Raw genomic sequence first — 25,779 nt, forward strand, 5'->3', positions numbered from 1 at the left:
GACGGTCTCAATTTCTATCATGTGCATTTATCACTAGATTTTTTAAATATAAACCAAAAAAAAGAAATAGAAAAGACTTATTTAAAGATAATCCATTAAATCCTATAAGTACTTTCCTATCCAGAATGTATATTTTCAATATAAAAATGGATTGTGGGCTCCCACTCTCTATAATATCAAAAAGTGGTAATGCTATTTATATTTTATTTTTATATATCTACAATACTTTGGCGTGTATGAATGTTTCGTTAGGCTAGTTTCTGTTATGTCTGTAATCTTTTGTTTAGTTTTTAAATAACATCTGGAAAAATTACTAGGTATGATAGATTTATAAAGAATAGATGAATGATGAAATTTTCCTGTAGTTTTACTATTTTATTTTCTTTTCATAGTCATATATAAAATAATATTACTCAGAATTACACCTCATACCTACATAGATGCGTAACAAACCGAAATCGAGATCACCACTCATCTTGTAATCGCATCAAAAATTCCACGCGTGTTCACCAAGAGACACTGACTATGACTAAAATGACCATTCTTTTTCAGCTTGAAACGGGACATAGGTTTTATTTTCAATAATATTAGGAATTTTTTTGGGTGCTTTCGTTTTTTTCAACGGCTTTCATTTTTTATACATATACCTACTTTTGTTTTTCTCGGCTATTTTTCGACACATAAAAGCACAATAAAAAAACGGGACGATCTTGTTCAAAACGTGACGTCTGGTCACGTCAATCATGACTCATTATTTCCTAACTGACAAAGCTGGCACAAAACCAAGCCCTGAGGTGACCGGCGACCCCGCACGCCCGCAGGAAACACCAACACACCACAATATTACAAACTTCATTCCACTGAAAACTCATAGACAAAATACAATAATTTATAAATAACCAGGATTCACGACCGCCGCATTACGAAATGATCATTCCACTTCCACAGAGTGGTGGGGAAACATCGTTTTTGGGTTTTTGATTAAAATAGTGATAGATGAAAAAGTGGTTTTCTGGTGAAAAATGAGTATAGAGAGACGCTCGTGCTCGGGCTCCGCGCCCCACGTTACCAAGAGACTGTGTGCGACCCTGATGTTCTTTATTGGGATTGTTTGTATATTTGGAGGTGAGTTCTTGCGTTATTTACTTGCGATTTTGTTGTTTTAAAATGTGTTGTTGTTTTTACATATATATTTTTGCATGCTTATGCCGAAGCATTGTGGAGTGGCGGAACTAAACACCGCGCTTTCCATTGAGAGCAGAGCGAAGAAATGAAAATATTATATATTTTATTTCTTTAAGTTTGACAGTTTGAAGGGCAAAAACCAATAAATTGTGAATTGTATAAAATATTTTTATAAACATACAGTAGACATAGTTTTAGTTATATGTTCTGTAAGTATATGACACATTCCATTAATCTATTTTATATATTTAACAAAAAGCAGGTAAGTTTTATTGTTATTTTAATAAGTATGCCAAAAAGTCACTGAAACTCTGCGCTTATTTTAGAATCCTCAAATCCACTGCATTCCTAATTACGTACCTACTGCACGCACAGCACGAATGTTTACATCAATTTTATTTTAATATTTCTATATATTATTTATACAATAATTATTTAGACAATAGTCAAATACTATGTTTATTAATACATACTAGGTAACTAAGTTTTTTGAAAAAAAATGTAGTCAATCGTGGCGCAGTGCGTTCGACTGTAGAGTCAATATGTTGTGGGTTCGATTCCCACTCGAAGAAATGAAATATTTAATATTTTCCTCCTTGCTCCCGAAACGAGGCATAGCCTGACGTTGAGTTCTGCCATTCTTCACACAATGCCTCGAGAATGCGGCGGAAAGCTGGGAACGGATTTACTTAAATGAGTGTCTTATCACTAGGTTATCTTGTGTATTTTTTTTTTGCTTTTTTTTTGCTAGGCAGAGAGACCTAGCATCAAGGCGCTCCGTTCTCCATTTTCCGCCGAATAGATTGATTAAGAGTTAAGATAACTAACAATTAAAATATCAACTATAATTAAAAAATGTCAACATTTTCCAGGCTATTTACTGGGACGTATGGCGCGGAACGAGGTGAGGAGGAGCAACGACATCGTCTCCATCAACCTAACGATCGCGGCTGACGGTTTATTCAAAAAGGCGAAACGGGTCACTCCCAAAGCCGTCCTACACAACGATCCAGAGAAAATTACTTTAAAATTATTAGATATTTTCAATTGTACCTCTCAAGATTGTGGTGGTATTTCAAATTATAATGTTGCGGAATTCGTGAAAACCTCAATAAGATACGAAGTGGCTAAACTAATAAGAACTATTAATAATGCTTCCGTTTATTTAGATTCGTTGAGGTGACGAATATATAATAATATATAGGGATTTGTAATTTCTAAGATTTTTGTTAATATTCTTGGTATTAAGAATACCTACCTAATTTATGGAAATATTATGTTTAGATTTTTTATTTTTGTTCGTATTAGTAGTTTTAAAGAGTTTGGTGTATATGTAGTTTACAATATCTTTTTTGTATACAAAACGTTAAGGCTGTAACTTGAAGCATTTTCAGATTTATGCCTACTAATATTTGTATGCATTTTCAAAATAATAATAACATTACTTTTAAAACTTTTTAAATGAATTGGAATTTGAGGCCAGTCGTGGCGCAGAGACACAAGTGTGCAACTAAAAGTCAGGAGAATAGATCCCCGACTCCAATCCGTCCTAATGGGAACGGAGTGTCAGTAGCATTAGGTTCCCAGGTGCCTTATACCTACCCTGCTGTGTGCAAGATACAACGTAAATCATTGGAATTTGCTTGCTGATGACATATGAATAAAATAAAGTTTTCTTAGCTTATATAAAATATCAAACTTTTTATAATTTTGAGAAAAAATATTTTATTTTATGAAGCTATAAATTATCTACACAAAAATGTTTCAGTGCGCATTTACGCGCACTTTTTTTTAAATTTATTGTCAAGGTTAAGTCGATGCTATTTCAAATCATTTTATACCGTAAGAATTTTAATTTAGGATTATTAACTCTCCTGAATTTGCTTATATTAATGTTATTTTAGGGAAAGTAAACTAATTAATTTCTATTTAGTCTAGTTTTGGCATGTTATACGTAGGTACTGAAGTCATTACTTAGGTATATGTTCAAGTTTAATTAAATACAAAGATTTATTGAAAACATTTCAAAGTAGAAATTGTATATAAATAAATAATTGCTAGTTATTTATTTTACCTTTATTATATATTAAGAAACTGGTGTGTGGGGAACTGGTTGATATTGTTACTTTATAGTAAACATATAAGGATATGACATGAGTTAAATTGCTTGTAACGGATGTATCATCATATAATATGTGTTAATTAACAAAACGAAATACAATGGTATAGTGTTGTGATATAGAAAACTCGAGTTGTGGGTTCGATTCCCATTCGGGGGAATGAATTATTATTTATGAATATTTTCATTTTTTCGCTCTCGTAGTAAGGCAAAAGACAATGCCCCCAAAATTCGTCGGAGAGTGGGAAACTTTTAAATTTCACTTTAAAACAATCGCATAAAGCACAGAGGCAAAAGTAATTTTGGACAGAAAAAACTTACTTAAGTAGATAAGAAATAAAACAATTTATATGAGTTCAAAAGTCATTAAAATGATTAAAAACTCTGGTCTATGTAATATACAATATTAGAAAAATAGTCGTACACACACTGAATAGCCAAAATAAAAGAGAACAATATACAATATTTCAAGTTTCCACCTGTTTCAATTTGAAATCTAAAAATAAGTTTATATAGAAGACAAAGCTAAGCAAAAATAAAGATATTAATAGATTTTTTTTTTCAAAAAGTAATGGTGGTGTACGTAACATCACAATACACGTGTACCTTGGGGGCGGCCACAACTCGTCATCCTTACTTATTTTGCCTAATTTAAGTTAAAAGTATTTAGGTTATTATTTTTGTTTGCTCATTCATTACCACATTAAACGAATATAACGTTCGAAAGAATAATTTAAATGTAATAAGAAATTAATAATAGACTATACAGGGTGGAATTGTCAGCGCCACTTTAAATGAAACCACAGTTTTAACTACTCTATAAAAGCCTAATATAATTCGGAAAAAAATGATTCTCAAAAATGAAGAAGTTTTTTTTTCAAACAAAATAAATAATAAAATTATCGTTTTAAAATAAAACGCCATTTGTAAAGTATAATATAGGCACGGCACACTTACCTGTCAAAGCGGCAACGTCGCATACGTATGTGTGCGTGACACGAAATACAGGAATGGATAAAAATCGTGAAATGAAAAAAAAATCTTACGTCCAAACCGTTGAGGTACCTTGATTATTTTTTTTAATTCTGGGTTTGAAATATTTTACCCTATATGCAGTTTCAGTAAAAGAAGCGCTGCCTCTTCCACCCTGTATAAAATATATATCTTTTATATTTTATTCTATATATTGCCGCGGTATTGTTTAGGATACCGAATTTATACAAATTGCCGGTAAAATGTAGGTATAGATAATCTATATATATAAAAGGACTTGTCCTCACTGACTGAGGTAAGACGCACGCACAGCCGTAACCGCTGTGCGTAGAAACGTAGTTAGAAGTTGAAAGTTTGTATGGAAAAAAATTTAAATCGGCACCGATTTTTATAAAATTTGAAATTTATATTTTTAAAAGTATTTAATTGAATACGTATTTCATCGTTTCCTAGAATTCTCCCCCTAAGGGTACAAATAAGGGGTTGACAGTTAGTATGGAAAAATCTTTAAATGGCCACCGACATTTTTAAAATTTGAAATTTAGACTCTTAAAAATATTTCATTGAACACATGTTTCGTGCTTTATGTTAATTCTCCCCCTCAGGGTGCAAATAAGGGGTTGAAAGTTTGTATGGAAAAATCTTTAAATAGCCACTGACTTTTATAAAATCTGAAATTTAGACTCTTAAGACTATTTTATTGATCACATGTTTCATGGCTTATTAGAATTCACCCAAACCCAACATTCATTTCAAAGGTGCAAATAAGCATGCGAAGCTGCGCGCGTCCGCTAGTATAATATATTAGAATGTACTCTGTGGATATTAGATTGACATTTGACATGATATTGAGTTTAATATTTTCTTCTGATGGTAAGCAAAATTACTGCTTGTGTTGCTATATTCAAAAATCTTATTAAGCACTGTATTCATAATTTCTGTGAATAGTATTTCTATTTAGAACACTATATAAAATTATTTACTTTTAAGTCATATATTCATCAAAGCTAATTTTAATGTAGAATATCTCGAAGCACATAAAATATTTTTTATTCTCATGCGTCTAAGAACGATTTATGGTCCTTATAATCGATGAGTAAATTTTTTCAATTTTGAAATATTCGTTCATAATCAATTATTTGCAATATGAATATAACATTTATTTACATTTTATCGAATAGATTTTTTAATAAATAATAAACTATTTAATTGTCTCTACCGTGAAATCTACAAGTTGTCGTGATATAATTTAATCCAATCATGATGTTTATTTTGTTCTTGTCAAAGTGAGCGTGCCAATCAATTATTAAATGCCATAGACAAGTAATGACATCACGGCGTCATTCCGGCTTCTGTAGCGTTACTTCGGCCCCGCCATTTTGTTAGAAAAATAAGCGGGCAAGGCGGGTTACACAGTACACGTGCAATAAATAAGTGAAAAATACAAACAGAAAAACAATAATCTTCTCAACATGGTGGCGGTACGTAAGATAATTTTACTTTTATTTATGTGTTACGTAAACGTTGAAAGTTTCTTACGATTGTGTCGTCTTACAGCAAACGAAAGTGTTCGTGGGAAGCTTGCCGCAGGGCTCGAAGCCCGAAGAGCTCAGGAAGTTATTTGAACGCTTTGGAGCTGTAACAGAATGCGATATTATGAACAGATGTGGTTTTGTCCATATGCAAACGGAGGACCAGGCCGCCGCCGCTATCAGGGCTCTGAATAATACCTCTTTCAATGGCGGCGTAATAACGGTAGAAAAAGGAAGAATAAAAGAAAGAGGACAGCGCAGCGGTGGCGGTTGCGGTGGGATGCGCGGTGGCATGAGGGGCCCCATGGACCGCAGAGGCGGCGGCCCGATGCGTGGTGGTCCCGGCGGTCCTCGAGATGCACCCTACCCTCATATGCGCGACTCCCGGCCCATGGGCCCCATGCGCGGCGGTGACATGCGTGGGCCCCCCATGGGCGGCGGTGGCATGCCGATGAGGAATGGTATGGGCGGCGGAGCACCCTACGACCGCACGCTTGAAAGGCCCCCAATAGGAGGAGGATATGACGATCGCTACAACGGCTACGGCGGTGAAGACCGTCGCGGATTCGCTCTAATGGACGGCCGCGGCGCTCGTGACCAGTACGGAGCTCCCCCGCCGATGTACGCAGATGACAGACGAGGATACGGCGCCCCAGTTGACGACATGGCCGCCATGTACCCTGATGACAGACGAGCACCTATGTACCCAGATGAAAGAGACATGATGGACCGCAGAGCACCCATGCGAGGGGGACCTATGCCCATGTCCTCTGGCTATGACAGAGCTCCTCCCCGCGCCGCACCTATGGGCAATGGAGACATGTACAGCAGGAGAACACCACCTCCCATGTAAGTATATTTTTAAGATTTACTAAAGTTTACACTATCACTTAAATAAATAATCTTTATATATCTTCTATAACTTCAACTTGTTTGTGTTTGTAGGCGTGGGGCAGCAGGAGCTGCTGGAGGCTACGACAGAGACCCCTATGCCCAACAATACCCCCCTATGGGACGGTAAGAATCAGCTTATAAGTACAGCAACCAGAGAGAATGTTTACTTCACTTTTTACTAGGAATATGTAATATTTATAAACTCACTTAATTAGTGATTACTTCAATAGTGTTTTAAAACATTCTTTCTAAAAACTTTTTCTTGAACTTTGAAGATTTAATTTAATAGATGTATTTTTATTCTAAAATTTAGAGTTGATTAATATTTATTATAAAAGCTTCTTAATTAGTGATTCTTTGATAAAATGATGTCTGCTTCACCATTATAGCAATAATTCACATTTATATTTTGCATGAAGTTACATATTCCTAGATTTAGCAACAATAACCATAAATGTATGTAAACTAGAAGATATTACACATATTAGCATTTCCGGCACCTGTACTGAGTTTGTATGTGAACAATAAGTTGATATATAACAGATAAATAGTAAATAATATAGAATATGTTAACTAGACACAGCTCTGTGCTAGGAACTTATTAATTTAATTAGATAATACCATTAAAAAAGTAATGATGACGATTGTTTGAATGGAGGTATATGGAATAGTGTGTCAAGTTGGCAGAGGCCACTCTCTGGTTGCTCGGGTCGTTCGGTAGCGGCGACGCTGACGTGGACTCGAGGCGGAGTAGATAACAGGCGTGTTGTTGTGTAGCGGCGGCGGCGGCGCAGCGCGCGGCGCTCGGGACGTCCCGCGGCGCTACTAGCGGCGAGCGGCGCTAAACGCGGGCGCTAGGGCGGCGTAGGCTAGCGCTAGGGCGGCGTACAAACAAACACAATAAATGAATACCAATTGACACGGCTAATTTTCATTTAATCCGATTACGGTCGCTGTTGACATATCTCAGCATTGGACTGCGATTATAATTATGTGAATGATTGCGCTATAACGATAAGTGTATTGTAAGGTGATTAAGATGTATATTTTTCTTTTAGATTAAATCCTTTTTTGGAACGTATTTCTTTTAATCGCCCCCGACACCCCGTTGGCATGCAGTCCGCCCCCATCCGACAACCCCCCACGACCCCGTCCTCGTCCTGCCCGCCCAGCTTGCTCCCACGGTTGCGGCTCCTACTCTAACATGTGATTGACTTGCAGGCCTCCATAGCCCGAACTCGCGGGCGATAGTTGCGAATCATGTTATACTTGTCTCTCGATGTAGATAATAATTTGCATTACCGTTGAACGCTAACGTGCACGTGCGTCGTGCGTGCGGACGGGCATGCGTGCGTGCATGCGTATGGGCGTGCGGACATGCGTGCGTGCGTGCTTGCGGGCGAGGGCGCGCTGCGGACACCGTACGGAGCGCTACGTAAGTACGGCTGTAGTCGGACACGTTGCGGCGAGCGGCTCTGACACGCTCTCTCTCACTATATACAGTATACAGAGTACATCTTGAAAGTTATTTGCGTACTTGTAAGTGGACTTAAACGTTTTATCACAAACGATGAAAACTTATAGCTAAATACCAGGCGGTGTTTAAGATTGACGACCACAGTATGCGCATACAACGTAACGTTTTTATTCTCGTTAATTTTGTAATTTTTCTCATTAAATTTGATCAATCGATAGGTCCTCAGTCATCTTTTTCAGTGTAAACTATATGTTTATGTTTAACAGGGCGTGGGCGCCGGGGTGAAGTGGCACTGACTGTCGCTTCGAGGAACTCTTGGATTCTAGAAAAATCGCAGCTTCGACTGTGATCTGGCTTGAGGTTATTCTGATAATGTAAATAAAAGATTTCTGACAAAATAATTTGCATTTTCCTTTATTTGACCTCTTGAGTTTAAAAAAGTAACAATAGAAGATTTTTTATAGAATAAACGTTTCTTTTCAGATTGCAACTGAATAAAACCACTGACCTAATTTCTGCGAGCACTTTTCAATGAGAAAAATGTAAATATAAAAGTGATGCCGGAGAATTCATTTCTATTTGATATTATAAAAGATATGAATGCGACCGCATTGTATAACCTTTGAGTTTTTCATAATTATTGTTGAAAGGCTTTCATTTTTAATTGTTCTAAAATTAAATCAGCTTCAAGCTGTATCCCGCACATAGCAGACAGAGTGAACCTAGTGTTAACACACATCGTTTCCCACTTTCCGCCGAATTCTGGAGGCATTAATTTACTTTACAATATATAATTTATATTACAGTTTATCTATGTATATAATATATGAAGATATTTCAATAACATCATAAGGAAAATATTGTGCAATTTGAAAATCGACCGGTAAAATAAAAAATCAAATTACTAAGAATTGCTATAAAGATAATTGCTTGCAAGAATAAATTATAATGTACCTTTCGCACAGAGCATAAGATATACAATATTATAATTATCTTGTTTTAAATGTTCAAAACATTCCCAGTTTCATAGTTAGTAGTAGTTCTAAATAAAATGGGGAGGTTGTATATGGCGTATGACGATGTAAACCAGTCAATTCATATTACAACGATGGAAATGATTCTCGGATGAATTAATTTCCTGCTGTTTTACTACAAATTTCAAAAAAACGTGATGTAATAGCATTTACTTATATAAAACAAAGTGACCGAGAGTATATTTTTCTTATAAGAAAGAAGTAGACATTATTTTTATAAGAAAAAAATTATATATAGTATAGTCTGGCAAACATGTTATTGATAATGAAAAGCACGCGCTTTTTTTTTTTTTTTTTTTTTTCGAACATGTGGATAATGCTGTTAGCCCTATTGGCTTTTACAGCGACACCGGTTGGGTAGGGAAGAGGGTACTCTGTCCCTGAAGAAATGCAAGCACTAAGTGGCTGCCTGTGAGGAAGTCGACGACTGTAAGGGCGCCCCCTGCGGGACTCGAACCTCGGCTTGCGGCCGTCGAGCGGACTGGGATTTCACCTATGCTAAGCAAACCAGCCGCGACATGAAGTCGCGACTGGGGACAAATTAGACTACTCTAAGGGAGCTAACGGTCCCTAACCGCTGGGCCCGACCGCGCCGAGACGCGATCGAGCCGTTGAATAAGCTGGACTTCGTCGTCGATTCCGTCGACGACGGTGTTTGTGTCGTGTGTGAGTAGTGTGTTTCCTACCTACATACGGGGCATTCGCTATGGTAATGGCGTCATCGGAGAAAAAAGCACGCGCGGCAAACTGCGCAGAAAGCGTATTTTGATGTCTGCACATAGACACCCGCTCAGGCCGGACCGATTTCCCGTAAGGGCTCGCGGGGAATCGGTGCGGGGTGTGACCGGACAGTCGAGTACAACGCTATCAGTTCATTACTATGAAATATGAATATAATATATGATAGCATCATATATGCGGAATGGCGTAGTAGAGCATATTTATCTAGTATTATAAAAATTTGTAAAAAACACCAAAGCAACATGCAAAATGAAGATATGGTAAATTGAAAAATTAAATAAAAAACTGAATTAAATAATTATAATGAGGCCACATACAAATCTTCTCAATCCAAATTCAATAAAAAAAGTAAAATTTAAAAAGTAAATTTAATATATAAAACATGCAAACAAATACAAGATTTTGGCGTTAGGCAACATGCAAAATCAACTTATGGGTAAGTAAATATTTTTTTTGATTATGGAAATAGAGGTCTTAACAAATAAATTATGTTAATAAATTATATCTCCAAATTAAATCAAAATTTTATTACCGTTTTATTTAAAACGTTAATTAATGCATGCAAGAAAGTAAAAAATAAAAATTGACAAATAATAAAGCAAATAATCAAAACGGTAAAAGGCATTTTTGTTTACAATTAATTATATTCTTGTTTGAACAATATTGTGTGAGCTCGATTGTACCTTTAAAGATGTGTGGGTGCGAATTTCCTGTAAGGACGTAGCGCTCACACTGACGCAAATGGCAAACTATGGCAAAGGGATACCGCACTCTCATTTTTTGTACCTCAAAATTTATTGAAATAATTTACCCAATATTATTTTCTTTTATATAATCTTTAAGAAGTTTCAATATTGCCAGATATTTCTTTATTCATATTGCATAGTTTATAAGCTTGTATTATGCATACTGATTGTTTATGTTGTTCATAAGTGTGTATATAGTATATACACATATACGTAAATATCATGTGCCATTAGTTATATAAGCAGAAGCTTAGAATTGATTAATTATTTATTGACTCAAAAATGTTATTATACTTTTCGGGCTAGTCTTGATTTTATTCTCGACAACAATGTATGGAACAGCTGATTATTTTGCGATATTTAGATATCCTAATAAAATTTTCGTTTTGTATAATTTACTACAACATAAACATGATCAGATATTTTAATTATTGTATAGGTAAATGTGATTTGCTAAGCCTGAGGTAAAACAACATAACAGGGTAACACTGATCGAACGTTCTCTGCGCATACGTATACTGCGCAATTTACCGCGCGTGCTTCCCATTATCAATAACATATTTTCCAGACTATATATTATTTAATATAAATTACATAAAAATAAAACAAACCTATATTTTATGATTTATTCAGCATATGGAAAATATAATTTCATAAAGATTAAAATTGCTCAGGATATTCACTAAGTTATCACACTTTGTAATCAAGCAAAGCTTCGTCAACATGCCACTGCATACATTTGAACACTGCCTTTTATCTTTATGGCACTACTTACGACTATGTGCCGAAAAGAAGCTCTTAATTGAAAATTATATAATTCAAATAGCAATTATACATTATTTTTTAAAAATTTATCTTAAATCAAACAAAATACATTTTAAAAATTAAATAAAATTCTGAAACCAGCTAAAGGAGAGCTGTCAACAAACTTTGGTAATAAAATAAATATAAAAGCTGCCCTTAGAATCGATGCCCGAACACGTTTTATAAATAAATAAAAAATTTAAATGACAAAGTTATTAATAAAACAATACTTTTATTACAATGTTATGTTTATCGACTAGCATCGTGTACCGATCACTAACATGAGGCGAAAATTATATACGGATATAAATACAATAATAATCAATACATGATAATTTATATTTTATGTGATTAAAATTAGATTACAATGAGGTTATAATTCATAATTTACAAACAACCTTCCCTCCGTAGCACTATAGTATCATGTTATAAAAAAAATTAGATTTTTTTATATTATAAAAATCATTTATTAATATTCAATTTTATTTCATAATTTAAGATACCAATAGACCGCCTTTTTAAGAATTAAATAAAAAAAAACATTTACATGTAATTAATTCTTACATAATACTTTTACGTGAAAGAAACTAATAGTGCTATGGAAAGAAACTTCATAAATTATATAGTAAATCGAAGATAATTATTCAGAGTATAGAAGATATGAAACATTCTAAGCTTACATATAATTAATTGGTGTTCAAGCTCCATTGTTTTATATAACGACTATCATATGAGAAACATTGTTATAAAATTAAGTACTTCACTACTGCTAGCTCAGTCTACGTTAACTTAAAAATGGCGGGCTTTGGAGACGTCACAGAGCATAGTATAAAGAAAAAGTATGTATGAATAAAGTAACTATTATTATAGATTTTTAAAGTAATAAAAATTTAAACATTTTTTATTTTATGTTTTTAATAATTTATAGATTTTTATGTATAATAATTCATTGATAATGCTGATTTTTTTAAATTTATTCCTTTTCAATTTTTTTTTGCATTTACAAATTGGCACCAATGTCGCAATGTCTGTAAATTTAATTTTTATTTATTCTTACGACATAATTTAAAATATTTTGTTTAGATGTAGTATTTAAAATGAGTGCAAAATGATTAATGAAATTACTTATTTTTAATTGAGTTTTTTCAACATAAAAAAGGTAAATAAAAGATATGACAGAAAAAACAAACTATTTTTCATTATAATGGCTCTGCGACGAAACCAGAATCCTCTACATCTATACTGTTTGTTACTATAATTCACGTAGCACCTCGATTATTAAATAGCCTACAGTGCAAGAGTAAACTGTAAATATCTTTGGTTCTCAAATAACCGCTACTGTTAAAAACGTTAATTCTCTTTTACGCGATATTTTGTACCATTTCAAGGCCTTTCCGTTTTGGGACCTTTTATAAAGGTGTTGCCATACTATAAGATTATTCGTACTTTCGATGGAATAAATAGACGTTGCGTCTATTTTAATAGGGATTTTTAAATATCATATTCAATATCATTTTCATGAAGTACAGCAATATTTTAAAATATTATTACTAATGCACGGTTTGAATTAAGTTTCTTGTATGAAATTTCAATATAATTGATGAAATATCAGTACGGTAGTTAGATTATACAGTATATCAATGAGTAATTTTTCTTTATTCCATGAAAATACGGATCAAAACACATCCAATTATTTCCTACAATTTTCCAACACAATATTCATTATAAGACACGACATTTTCAACCAAAATAGCAAATTATTACGACAGACATGAAATTTCTAAATTATTAAATTTTAATAGAAAATCTACATTTATATTATCTATAATTCGTTTGTTTAATTTAAATTATAGCAAATTAGCTAAAGAGGAACTTTAATGTTCAAATGGCAATACGAAGTTTTAATGTATTTAAGTTTAAGTTTTTTTTAAATTTGATTTAAAATAAAATGATTTATTAGTATTTTTGCTTTTGGGAATGTTTTATTCTAATGGTTTTAGTAAACTAGAAAAGAATTAAGAATTGCGTGATATTTTATGTTGTGTATTCACTTACTCATTTCATTCATAATAAATACGAGACAGAGATTCGACGACTTTTAAGCCTTAAGTATAAGTACATATTTTAGAGATAACTTAAAACTTTTATATAAGTATATTACTGAATTAAAAATTTAAATGTACAATTAAGTCTTAATGAAAGAAAAACAAGTTAATAAATTGTTAATATAATTTAAAATGTTATGTTTAGACCTGTTTCTTCTGCATTCTTGTTTGATGTTTCTCAGTTTAGAAACAACACAAGAGAAGTCCTGAGCGGTCATAATGTTATTACATAAAATGGAACTAATCAATCCATGAGTTACATACAAAATAAAATAAAAGTAATGATTTTCTTAAACGTTACGAAAAATACTGTTTTTTTTAGTTAATCAATAATTTATATATATTTATTATGAATTTAGTACTTTATTTAAATGTTTAATAAAAAGTTTAGTTTAGGTACTATTACTACATTGGTAACTAGGACATTTGCAAATGACTAAAGCTGTTATGTCAGCTTTATAAATATATTTTTTTTTATTCGATTTTAATGCTGATATAATACGCATGCTAGAAACTCGCAGATATAGTATTTTGTGGCAATTTTTTTTACTTATAATTTTCTAATGTGTTAATATTTTGTCACGTTGTTTAGAGAACAGACAAAGGAAAAGGTCTTCGAAACGCTATTATTAAAGAATTGAACTGAAGGAAATGGTCGGTAAAAAAGAGACAAAGTTACACAATATTGAATTGCATATTTAAAAAATCGGTGATAATTTTAGAATAACTTATGCGAGTTGCGAGCATGCGAGTTATAAGGTAAAGGTATTAAGAGAGTTAAAAATCGACGTGTCATATTGGAATCTGTGCTCTGTGCAATTGAGACTATTAGTGCGTTTCCTTTTAGATCTGTTATTGTTTTTTGGAATTACTAATAAGAAATTTTTTTTGAGACATTTCTAATTTCGTTTGGTAGAGATCAATAGAAGTTTATATAATAATTGTGTGGCATATCAACTAGGACGATCTATAATAACAACTTTATTGTCAGAACGTATTTTGTTAATTGGCCGGTTTTATAATTATTGAGATATGTGTTATGTTTAAGCAAACACCATATTAAAAAGCAAACTTGTCTATTGTTTATCAATTTCTACATAAATAGACATACCAATGATTACTTCCTCTCATGGCCGGAATGTTACAAATAAATGAAACAAAAAAAGTCAAATCAAGTAAAAAACCTTTTCCTGTTTATGTTAAGCTACGACCTGGCGTACTTAAGTGCGACGTTCTGAGGTTTCTCTTGTTTTAGTGAGTCTTTTATAACGACGTCGGAGTTTGTGAATGTTGGACTCTCAGTTGATTGTTCTTCCGGTTCCGGCTCTGAACGGATCGACGTTTCCGTTTCGGGTCTGAAAATTATATTTATTGTTTTTAAGAACAAATATTTGTTTGACAATCAATAAGTAATGCATGTGGGTTTTTTATGAATAAACCTTGAAGACTAGGATTGTGAGGTAGGACAGTATGCTTACAGACTATGCATACATAGTTGGTGGCTATTAAGTGTAATTGGATATCCCTGGCACATATGAATGTATGGGGTTATCTACAGATATTCTTCATGGATCCTGGATTTTAAATTTGAAGATATATGTAGTTTGTATAAAGCTTTTCAGTTTTTCTGGGTTAACTCTTTAGTAGTAAGATATCTGGGGTGGGCACAAGACTATTCTGAGTAAGGACTAGCTACGGAAAACAATAAACAAGGATTTTTTTGTCAGAAGCGCAGCAAATCTCATAATTTTAGGATTTTTCTCATTTTAAATAATTTTCTTTCTGAGTGCCAATGGTCCGAAGTTCAGAAGAAGCCTGACATACTACCCACCTGTACCTCCTACAATTAAGGTGTTTCAGCTGCGCGAGGTGCCGCAGCAGCGTGTGTCTCGCGGGCGGAGCCCCGGGCGAGGGCGGAGCGCGGCGCTCCGGCGGCACGTCCACGCACAGCGCGCTGCGCCCGTCACCCAGGAAAATGGCCACGTAGTTCTCCATGCGGAGGAGCAGCAGTAGCACGTCCTCTAGGTCCGCCTCACTGTTGATGGTCACATATTGAGTGTTTAAAATCTTATGAAGATTCTTTTTTCATCCGGGGGAAGGGGGGTTGGGAGGGGGAGTTTTTGTGGTCCGCTTCACTATATATTATTCAAATGAATTTCGATATTTATGTTCAGTTTTATGTTCACAATTCAGAGTAGTTTGGTAACATTGTGCATGTAAGAGAACTTTGTTAGGTTTTTGGAAATAAATATAAAATTTGTAAACATTTTACAAATATCTTTCCATGCAGGTAATTTTTTAGAAATGAATATTGAAATATTTAAATTAAACTCCATCCAGGAGGGGAGGAGCAGCACATCCTCCAAGTCTGCTCATCTCGTACTCTATGTATACAGCCTATACACAAAAACAATAAGTGAGGGTATTTAGACGAAATAGGAAGGCCTTCACTGTAACTTTTTTAATTATACACACTACCAACCTGGCGGAATACAAGAACTGTGCAAAATGTATGTTAGAGACACAACCAGTCCTGTCTTCGCTATCCGTATACAAGTCTGTCTCCCGGTAGTACATGTACAGGAAGTCGTTGAGTTGTTTGGCAATAACCGCACATTTGTCTTTGTCGCACATCTTAGCTGGTGGTCCCTGCAGAGCAATATCAATATTTTAAGTTTTGTTTTACTTATAATTTTTTCCAAATAAAAAATAAAAATTGTACAGATACAATATATTCATTTTAAAAAAATATTTTTATATATATATATATAAACAAGCAATAATAAGTCTGCGAGTATAGCTTTCTGTGTATACAACACAATGCAAGTGTTAAAAGGAAGTGTCCAAGTAACAGTGTATCACTAAATACTTTCTTATATTTAAGTACGAGGGTGGCGACGATTGTAATTGTGTGTATACATGTAAGTGTGAGTATAGTAAGATTTCTTCAAATATGTGATCTGAAGAAGTCTTTATAATATGTGTGCAAGTGTGTGTATGTGCTTATGTGCAAGGGTGAAGTGCATGCGTGCGGGTTGTCACCTTTACATTGTAAGGCATGCGCAGCGAGACGCGGCGCAGGAAGCACAACACGAGCACGGCGTGTTACGCGCCCAGCTCGTTGTGTGTGTGCGTGTGTGCGTGCGGGTGTGGGGGGAGGTCACCTTTACATTGTAAGGCATGCGTAGCGAGGAGGAGGCGCGGCGCAAGAAGCGCAGCACGAGCCCGGCGTGCTGCGCGCCCAGCTCGTTGCTCGGCGACGACACGCGCTTGAGCACGTGCGTTAGGTACAGCCCGAATGCGCGCCGCATCTCACCCGTCCTGGGGACGTAGAAGAAGGATTACTTCCCTGTACCTGTGAGCGTGGGGTAGGTAGCTTTGGTTTCTCCGGTATTCCATGAGGGTTTTGCTGGGAGTAAAGTTTCTAATATACAAACAATTTCTTATGTCTAAATTTGAGGTCACTCTAGTATTATGTTTTAAGTCTTACGCCAACAGCTCGCTATTGCTTTACTAAATCCTTAAATCCTGTAATGTCCCACAGGGTTAAAAGTCCCGATAAAACCAAAGGCTTGAATAAATAAGCTAACGTCAATACTAACGTCAATCTCATGCCGTCAGCCAGCTGCTGCTTCACCAGATCCTTGGCCCGTCTCGCGTCTCGCGGAGGCTGTGGCGGTGGGGATGCATCACTTATTTGTACAGCGGGCGCTGCGCCCGTTATGCACACTGTTTCGTAGCGTTTTAGCCTGTGGTCAGTTAAAATATATTGTTAGAATTGAGAAATAGTTTAAAGAATACAAATGTTTTATAGGCTTGTTTACGATTAAAGAATTACAGCGTCTGATAGTAAACGCGACAGTTGTGAGTTTCATTGGGGTAACGCGAAACCAGGATTGTAGAGGAAATCCTTGGCTCCCGTAACCGGGTAGTGTGAACGTCCTGCATCTGTCGGTCCATAAGTCCCAAATAGCCCACTCAAGTCAGCTTTCGGGCGGCGTACCCGGAACTCAAAACACAAAGTCCAGAAAATTAGTTGATGAGTGGGGGACAAACAATCTTAGCACTAGGTTTCGTGTAACTACGCTGATGTAAGTGAGAATTAATGAATGTAACGGTAGTAAAATAATATATATCATGTGCAAATAAAATTTATTGCTTTGGTGACTTTCACTTGAAGATAGTCAAGTCATATTTTAAGTTTCGAGATAATAAAAATAGATCGAACTCACACCTGGGAGCTGTTTTTAAATACGGGCCTATAACTTCTAAATCGTAACTCAAAATTCAATAAGTCATGTTTAACTATTCCACTTGATTAGTCATTTCCAAATTTATAATAATACTCTTTACACTACCAAAATCCATCACACATGACGTCATAAGTCACTACCTCTGAGGAGCATCCGGCGGTGACGCGGGACAGGCACTTGTATTAGCACCAGCATGTGCATGTGCATGTTTGAAGTGGGGCAGAACATGCGCATGTACCAGCAGATTGTAGTTGTGCTGGACTACACTATAGGGCGCGTTGTTGTTGAGTGACGTTGAGCATACCGGGATGCCGCTTACCGGGTCTGTGGGAATTGTTTCCTTTTTTTTATAAATCGTCAAGATAACTTATGAAACGTTATTGAGGGTATTTTGGCAAAGTTTCTGACCGTACATGCGACGGTTGCAGGTTCCATTTTCCACTCAGAGACATGTTTTTTTTCATTTCCTCGTTCTCTCATAGAGGAGTGTTTGAACACTAGGTTCTCTCTGCCTCCTTACGCAACGGGTACAGCGTGAAGCTAAGAAAAAATCGTCATACTATCTTTCAGCCATAAATAAGTTTTATTATGGCTTACAATATTGTTAAATTTTATCAAGAACATATTTTTAAAAAAATACATATTTATTTACCTAAATACTGCGAGTACTTCTGCCAAGAGTTCTGACTGGGGAAGATCCTCACGAATCCACCGCGCCGAGCATATTGAGCACGAACTGCACGCACTGTGCGCATCTCCTCCCCCGTGAGACCACCTGAGACACCTCCCACACCTGCACCACCCCCCACACCTGCTACACCTCCCACACCCCCACTGGTTGTCTTGGTGCGGATACAGGTGTTTTCTGCCGAGTGGACTCTACGACACTGTACAAAAAAAATAACACTGAGTATAAACTACAATATGTACAGGAAATACAATGACAATAGGAAAAAATATTGAAAAAAGAAACAAAGAACAAGACTTTTTATTTAATTATACATCTTTTAAATAGATGTAGATAGAAAAACGGTAAGGAATAGCAAGACATTTTTGTGTGTGCTGCACTTACTACAAATAAGCCAATGTCTAAATTGTATTCAAGCATGATTGAATGATATTTTATCTCAGTAATTTAATTTTCAAAATTATTTAGTTAACCAATGATTCTTTCATAAACCGGCAAAAACTCGCCACTCAACTTGCAATGCCTCAACAATTCGATGGAAAATCAGGAACGGAGTGTCTTAACACTTTCCTCTGCCTACCCTGCTACACGGGGGATACACCGTGAAGCTAAAGAAAAAGAAGAAGAAAAATATTCAAAAATACTCAGAATCATGTAAAAACTTCCAGCTCTAACTCTTAAGTGAATAATGGCGGACTAAACTAAGAAGAGAAATAGACACAGAAAAACATAATACTTACAGCTCCAATCCTCATTTTCAGCGAATTAGTTTGTGGCGACGCTTCATTTTTCGACATCGGTATAGCTGGCAACCCCACTAGTGTCAAAGTATCCGCTAATAAAGCGGACTTTACACGAGCGTCGAGTGGACTTTCACAGGCTAAACTGGAGAAGAAATTTATAAAATGAAATTTAAAAAAAACATCGATAATCTTGTAAACCTACGCCACTACGGGCTCGATTTATAGTATGTGAGTGCATTGTAATTGTAGCATTATAATAATAAACAAGTACCTAGGCGATAAGTTGATCTCTAGTAACCAAGGTTTCAATGTGTCATCAATTAGGATGTCATATCCGAATAGTTCTGTAACAAAAACCGTATTTCATAACGAATTTTAATTTATTTAATTGAAAACTAGCTGTGAGTTCCATTCAATCTTTTTAATGAATAACGTTCTAAATAACCAGTGACGTAAACGCTCCATCATTTCATCATTGGTATCATCATTTCATCAGAGGAGCTTAACAGTGGAGATAAGCATTAAAGCACATAAAAAGAGGCGAGGAGACCTACACTACGGTCAAAAGCCCCAGGCACTGTCCACACACATGCACAGTAAATCTTGAATGAAAGTTAATATCTCATATAATCTATTGACAAAAAATACCCTACCAAAACAATTAAACTGTCCCGGCACAAACACCCTCGCGGCTGCCGCTATGGTTTGAGCTGAGGACAGTATACTCTTGACGACGAGGTCCTCGACGGCGGCCATCAGCGCGGCGGTGTCGCGACCCTGTTTGCGCAAGTGACGCAGCAGCGCTGATAGTGTCCATTTGTGCCCTATGTTGCCGGCGTTGGGGTCCTCGCATCTGGTGAATAGAAAAAGTATATATTGCCTCGACACCAGAGCGGAGACATGAAAATATAAATTTAAATAAATATTTCCTTTCATCGATTGGGGATCAAATCCACAACCATTCGATTTTGCAGAACACTTTGTGCCACTGCGTCACGATTGGCCTCATTTTTTTTATATGAGTACATTTATTTTTATTTTAACAGTTTCATACATAAGCTATTGACTATTTCGCTATTAAAACTTTTCTTTTTGAATTTTCTTACTCTCGAAAATTCGGCGGAATGAGGGGAACTATTATTGCTATAGTTGTTGCTGTATTAGTTTTGTCATATTTGGCTGTAGTAATTGATACAATGCCCTTCCTATATGGATAGATAGATAAACTAAATTAAATAGATGAGTAAATTAGGTAGAAGTTAAGAAAAAAAAAATATTTTGTATTATTTATGTGATATGTATTAATACTGTTGTGGCAGAAATTCTAGTTGTCTTATTAATTTGGCAGTTACAAATCTACCCAGCTCATCCCCATAAGCTAAAAAATCCATGAATTAAAATCAAAACAAACAAAAAAATAATACTCACTTAATATAATCCGTGTGATATTTATTAATACTATAGTTGCACAGATGCATGCACGGGTTCCACAGGTTCTTATTCGTTTTATCATATTTCACCGTTGCAAATCTTACAAGGCCTTCTTCATAGAGATAAATAAGAAGTGGGTCTATGGAAGTTACACAGACATAGAGACGAAGGTCGCATTTGTGACCATTTATTAGAAGAGGTTTATCTAAATATTTAGCTACGACCACGTTTTCACCTTTTGGTATTTGTTCTGGCTGAAAAATGAAATTGTTAGTTACTTAGGTGTTAGTATTTGAATTATATATTATTTATTATTTACTATCTCTAGATATAAGTATTTTTATTCTGTGTTTTCTTAATTGATGATATAATCAACAAGATGCAAATACGTCACAAGCGGAATTGGCGAAGCTAATTTTATTTGTTACCTTAAGTTTAGTTATTACTTATATCCTTACAAAGATTTAATTTAATTGTAGGTTCTTAAGATAAAAATAAATTATTTTAATAATTCAACTTTAATATTTAATTGAAAAATTCAATTCAAGCTAACAATTTATTTCTTTAAAATTAAAATCTAAGTCTTAAATAAAATTAGATAATTTGAGGCAAGTTATGGCGCAGGAGCACAAGCATGCGGCGGTAAACGCAATATATAGTGGCTTCACTTCCTCGTTCTAACGAAAAAACAAAAGAATAAACTTGAAGTTACAAAGCCTTTTTAAAGCCTACTGCACTTCTTTTTATACGAGCAGTCTGTGGGTCAACTATACTCAGAGGTCGTACAGCGCGTTGCGTGTTCAATACAATAACGCGTTCAGGGCATTGCTGGTGCTGCCGCGGTACTGTAGCGCCTCGAGTATGTTCGCGCACGCAGGGGTCGACAGTTTCCTGGCCATTCTCCGTAAGAAAGCAAGCTCTCTTTTAAGGCGAGTGCGCGGCAGCCGCAACAGTGTCCGCTGATCCGGCATATGTGTGACATTTCAATGTCACTATTAGTTATTAAGTACTAACACTATATATTCAATTTTATTGTATTATTACTAACATATATGAATCATGTGTTGTGCGACCAATAAACATTTTTATTTATTATAAAAAAAATCTAGTTAATATTAACTTTAAGGAACTCACAGTATTAACAATATAGATCCCACGTCCCCGACTGGAGGCCGCCGGTTTAACAATCCACGGCCCCTTAGTCCTGTAGTGTGTCGAACAAAGCTCCTTATACTCGTTGGGCATCAGAAACGTAGTGGGTATGAAGTCAAAATGTTTGAGGCCGCGAAAGTATTGCATTTTTTCTATATTCTTGAATAATTTATCTTTACGCGTAAGCTCATAGGATCTGTGAAAGTAAAATTACTTTGTTAATTATCTATACTTTCTACTTATGATAAAGTCGTAAAGGATCGGTGTCTGTACAGCAAAAAAAATCTCACCTAGGAAAATGATTAACCCTTTGATATGGTGTAAGAGATCTCAACACGTCCGGTTTAGGATGAAGTCCTGCCCACATTAAATTAAACTCCTTAGCTTCAGTTGCTGCTTCTTGGAGGCCGTGGGCTTGGAGAAGGCGGTGTAGCAATTTAGTCTCCGTATTTATTAGCTTATAGGTTATCTTGAGGACCCGAGCTGGCATTCGACTACTTTCTAATACCTAGGAAATTATGTAAAGAAGCTATAGAATTGGACAAAAATGGTTACAAATGGGTACAAATAATAATGCTCAAAATACTTAATAGTGCTCAATTGTAGTGACTTTAGTTTCCAAGTCCATTTATTAAAAATTCTTTTTGTGTTACTTGTATAATCTCAGAACAAAGCATTTTAGATGTCAATATCACTTAATACAATTAACGAAATTATGTACCTATTTATTGATGGAAAATTTATATTTTGAAATGGCTTAAAGCTATATAAAAATAAGTAATTATAAATATTAAATTAAACATATTAAAAAATACTCATCATCAAATACTGATCATTTGTATTTCATTTACAAGATTACAATCTTTACTGTACGATATAAGTCAAACCTAAGATACAATTTATTTTTCGGCTTCAAAATCCTAGCGTTAATAGTTCCCCAATTACCAATGAATTATGAGGCAACTGAGTGGCGGAACCCAACGCCGCGATCGCAACAGTCACATTTATAATACATCTTACTGCACGTGGTGCTAGTGGATTCAAATTCTACACGAGGTTTGAATTATAGGCGACGTCTTTTGTCTTAACAAAATAAATGCGGTAAATTACTCAATGTAAAATGTCCCCAAAACAGTAGAGATTAAAGAATATATAACTATCAAAAGATTACTAAAAAAGATATATTTGTAATAGAACTAAAAAAAGACCCAAGAAATAAGAACAGAAGAAAAAGAATAGAACAGAAGAAAGAAAGAATGTGAAGTAAAGTATAACCTTAATACTATCCACGTCTTTAACTAACATGTGTTCAGAATCATCGCTGTCCTGCCTGTCGGTCGGTGACGACGCCCGCTGTGTCTTCCTTTTGCTCTTGCCTTTTGTCTTCTTGCCTTTCTTCTCTTCTTTAATATCTGAAATAAAATGTGATTAGTCGTTAGTAATAAAAAATATATAGCAAATAACTTTGTTTTACGTAAAATAATCTACATTTTAACTTTTATTTTATGAAATAGTATCAATTTATATTAAAAGGAAACAGTTTCAACTAACTTAACGTCTAGTAAAATTTAATAACTAATAGTTCTACTAGTCAGTAACTAATAATTCTACTAATACTTCTAGTAACATAAATTAGATGGAGTAACTTAATACTAGACCATCTCTGTCCACCTTACACAGTGTGTGCAGTATAAAAAAAAAATTTATATTGTATTTAATTATCTATATATATAAAATCGAAAGGTCACTCACTCATCACGAAATCTCAGAAACTACATGTGCTAGAAATTTCAAATTTTGCATAGGAGTTACTTATAGGACGTAGGTGCTCGCTAAGACGGGAATTTGTAATATTCGACTTCTAAGGGGTTGTTTTTGGGGTCGAAAGTTTGTATGAAACTTCGTTACTACAAATGCTAGGAGTCTCAAATTTGGCATAGACGTCACTAGGACGTAGCCATGGAGACAGAAATTAATAATAACATAGTTAACGCGGGTGAAACCGCGAGCGGGCCGCTAGTATTTTATATTTTTATTTCAATCTAGCAACGACTCAAACACGCGGCGTCGAGTCAACACGCAATGCCTCCAAAATTCGGGGGAGAGTGAGGAATAGAAGTGTCTTAACATTAGGTTCCCAGGTTGCCTTTGCCTACCCTGCTATGTGCGGGATAACAAAAAAACATGAATATACCTTTAACAGGCGGTGGTGGCTCTTCAGGCGGTTTGATATTGGCAGTGGTATTTTCGATATTAAGGTTTTTCTTAAGAGTTATTTTGTTCAGATCATTCAACACATCTTCTATGTCTCGCTTATGCTCTACAGGTTCGTGGCCTTGATCCTCAACCGACTCCGTTTCTGCCATGTCTGTATCACTTATATGTCTTACAACGTACGCCTGTCCAGTAAACTTATTGCTGTTTCCGAATGTCTCCATCACGTCGTGCATTATGTTCTTCGGCCTCATGCTGAAGGCGTGGGGTTCAGCAACCAATCGTTTCGCCATATTCTTTGCCTTGTTCAATAATATCGTGGTCCCTGTATTATTGCCAACAGTTTTAGTGGTCTCCATGGAGGGTGTGCGAGATGCCAACACGCAGGATCGAAAGACGAGAACTGCGCCCTTTGACCCGATGGGTCCCCCCGACACCCAATCGGACACGGAGCCTTCATTCTCTTTCTCTTTCTCATTGTTTGTTTCGTCATCATTCTTTCTCATGCTGTCACTATCTTGTTCTGTTTGAAGGCCCGACGTAGACGGAATTGTAGTTTCTGATGATACATGTGGACTGCAAAAGTTATGAGATATATCGTTAATAATTTTCATTTACTCCTTATCTCGAGTTAGATAATGACTGGCGCTGTGATTTGTAAAGCGTATGATTATCTCTAGTGAAACAGTAGTAGATTAGCTGATAGAAATCGTGAGAATATTTATTGTTTAACACCCTGTATGTCAAAGCAGTTGATTTTTTAATTTAAATGATAAACTATCATCATCACTTTTTATAAAAAAAGAAATCAAAACCTCAACAATTTTATTTTAAAAAGGCTTTTACAGTTCAAAAAAAAATTATTATTTTCTTATATAATAATAATATATATTGGCCGCATGCATTTTTGCAAAGTAACGTTTTTCATTAGTCAACACTATGAGGCAACACAGAAAGCCAAGCATTATACCAATTAAATATAGCTGTATGTTAAATTGCCTTGAAATTATCGATTGATCTGATACTATTGATTTCGAAAGTGAAGTGAATAATGTATTAAGTTAGCGCCAACATGTGTATGTACCTACATTGGAAAAAAAAGAAAATTCTTGGAAAATTAGAAGTCATGGCTGATGAAATAATTTATAGCAAGTTGCTAGAAAAAAAATGTGATAGAATTTTGTTTACAGTTACTAACTTAGGATATTGTTGTTTACAATATATTTTTAAAATTACTTATATATATCTTAGAAAGACTAAGGGAACATCATATCTTTGAAAGACGGAAGACAGTTTTCGACTCTTTAAACTTGTCTATAGTTAAAAATTACTGTATCATATTACATCATATTACAATAATTCTTAGCGATGAGATGTGAATTACCTAGTAGTGATGTAATTAAATTCATTTCTTAGAACATTCGCAAATGCGAGTTTTAGAGATTTTTTTTCATCATTCACATTTTCATTTGAAGCCTATGACTAGGCGGCAGTCTCAATCGTGCATGTTTTTTCTAAATTTAAATAAAATGAAGTTTAATTATTATTTAATTTAAATCCGAATCTTAATCATTATTACCCAAAGCGAAAGTAAACTATAACAAATGACGAAGTAAAACAAAGGTTTACCGTCGTGGCTCAGCGGCACAAGGGTTTTTTTTTTTTATG

General features: G+C 35.0%; 3 protein-coding genes across 7 annotated transcripts in view; 2 read left to right on the plus strand and 1 right to left on the minus strand.

Annotated features, from left to right (window-relative positions):
* Positions 1–821: 821 nt before the first annotated feature.
* LOC146537028 (uncharacterized) lies at positions 822–3,775 on the plus strand. The gene is made up of 2 exons (XM_085189078.1): positions 822–1,125; positions 2,058–3,775. The coding sequence occupies exons 1-2, from the start codon at positions 1,023–1,025 to the stop codon at positions 2,366–2,368; spliced, it is 414 nt and encodes a 137-aa protein (XP_085045204.1). The 5' UTR covers positions 822–1,022; the 3' UTR covers positions 2,369–3,775.
* A 1,845-nt stretch (positions 3,776–5,620) lies between these two features.
* LOC146537029 (uncharacterized) lies at positions 5,621–8,601 on the plus strand. Of its 2 annotated transcripts, XM_085189076.1 has the most exons (5): positions 5,621–5,778; positions 5,855–6,678; positions 6,775–6,846; positions 7,501–8,158; positions 8,467–8,601. In XM_085189076.1, exons 1-4 carry the CDS (start codon positions 5,770–5,772, stop codon positions 7,550–7,552), a joined length of 957 nt encoding a protein of 318 aa, XP_085045202.1. In that variant the 5' UTR covers positions 5,621–5,769; the 3' UTR covers positions 7,553–8,158; positions 8,467–8,601. The 2 variants fall into 2 exon arrangements, with proteins under 2 accessions (XP_085045202.1, XP_085045203.1); XM_085189077.1 differs by lacking the exon at positions 7,501–8,158.
* Positions 8,602–11,333: 2,732 nt separating this feature from the next.
* Positions 11,334–25,779, minus strand: part of TTLL5 (Tubulin tyrosine ligase-like 5) — a 29,160-nt gene continuing 14,714 nt past the window's right edge. For 3 of the 4 annotated variants that reach the window (XM_085189075.1, XM_085189072.1, XM_085189074.1), the window contains 15 exons: positions 24,092–24,687; positions 23,173–23,309; positions 22,188–22,405; positions 21,880–22,093; positions 20,743–20,999; positions 19,968–20,167; positions 19,586–19,658; positions 19,312–19,456; positions 18,536–18,770; positions 18,024–18,207; positions 17,233–17,379; positions 16,795–16,951; positions 16,113–16,279; positions 15,462–15,665; positions 11,334–14,985 (listed from right to left, as the gene is read on the minus strand). In XM_085189075.1, coding sequence (XP_085045201.1) covers positions 14,835–14,985; positions 15,462–15,665; positions 16,113–16,279; positions 16,795–16,951; positions 17,233–17,379; positions 18,024–18,207; positions 18,536–18,770; positions 19,312–19,456; positions 19,586–19,658; positions 19,968–20,167; positions 20,743–20,999; positions 21,880–22,093; positions 22,188–22,405; positions 23,173–23,309; positions 24,092–24,617 — 3,015 coding nt within the window. In that variant the 5' untranslated portion in view covers positions 24,618–24,687 and the 3' untranslated portion in view covers positions 11,334–14,834. The remainder of the gene's footprint in view (positions 14,986–15,461; positions 15,666–16,112; positions 16,280–16,794; positions 16,952–17,232; positions 17,380–18,023; positions 18,208–18,535; positions 18,771–19,311; positions 19,457–19,585; positions 19,659–19,967; positions 20,168–20,742; positions 21,000–21,879; positions 22,094–22,187; positions 22,406–23,172; positions 23,310–24,091; positions 24,688–25,779) is intronic. The other variant, XM_085189073.1, reaches the window with a different exon arrangement.

Source organism: Heliconius melpomene, chromosome 8 (assembly GCF_056956725.1).
Source record: "Heliconius melpomene rosina isolate 202511_hmr_F chromosome 8, ASM5695672v1, whole genome shotgun sequence".
Taxonomy (NCBI): Eukaryota; Metazoa; Arthropoda; class Insecta; order Lepidoptera; family Nymphalidae; genus Heliconius; species Heliconius melpomene.

Excerpts from the sequence above, each read along its gene's own strand:
- LOC146537028 (XM_085189078.1), top strand. The coding sequence starts at position 1,023 with ATGAGTATAGAGAGACGCTCGTGCTCGGGCTCCGCGCCCCACGTTACC. Across the intron at positions 1,126-2,057 it reads GATTGTTTGTATATTTGGAG|GCTATTTACTGGGACGTATG; the intron begins GTGAGTTCTTGC and ends AACATTTTCCAG.
- LOC146537029 (XM_085189076.1), top strand. Across the intron at positions 6,679-6,774 it reads AGGAGAACACCACCTCCCAT|GCGTGGGGCAGCAGGAGCTG; the intron begins GTAAGTATATTT and ends TTGTGTTTGTAG. Across the intron at positions 6,847-7,500 it reads CAATACCCCCCTATGGGACG|CGGCGGCGGCGGCGCAGCGC; the intron begins GTAAGAATCAGC and ends GTTGTTGTGTAG.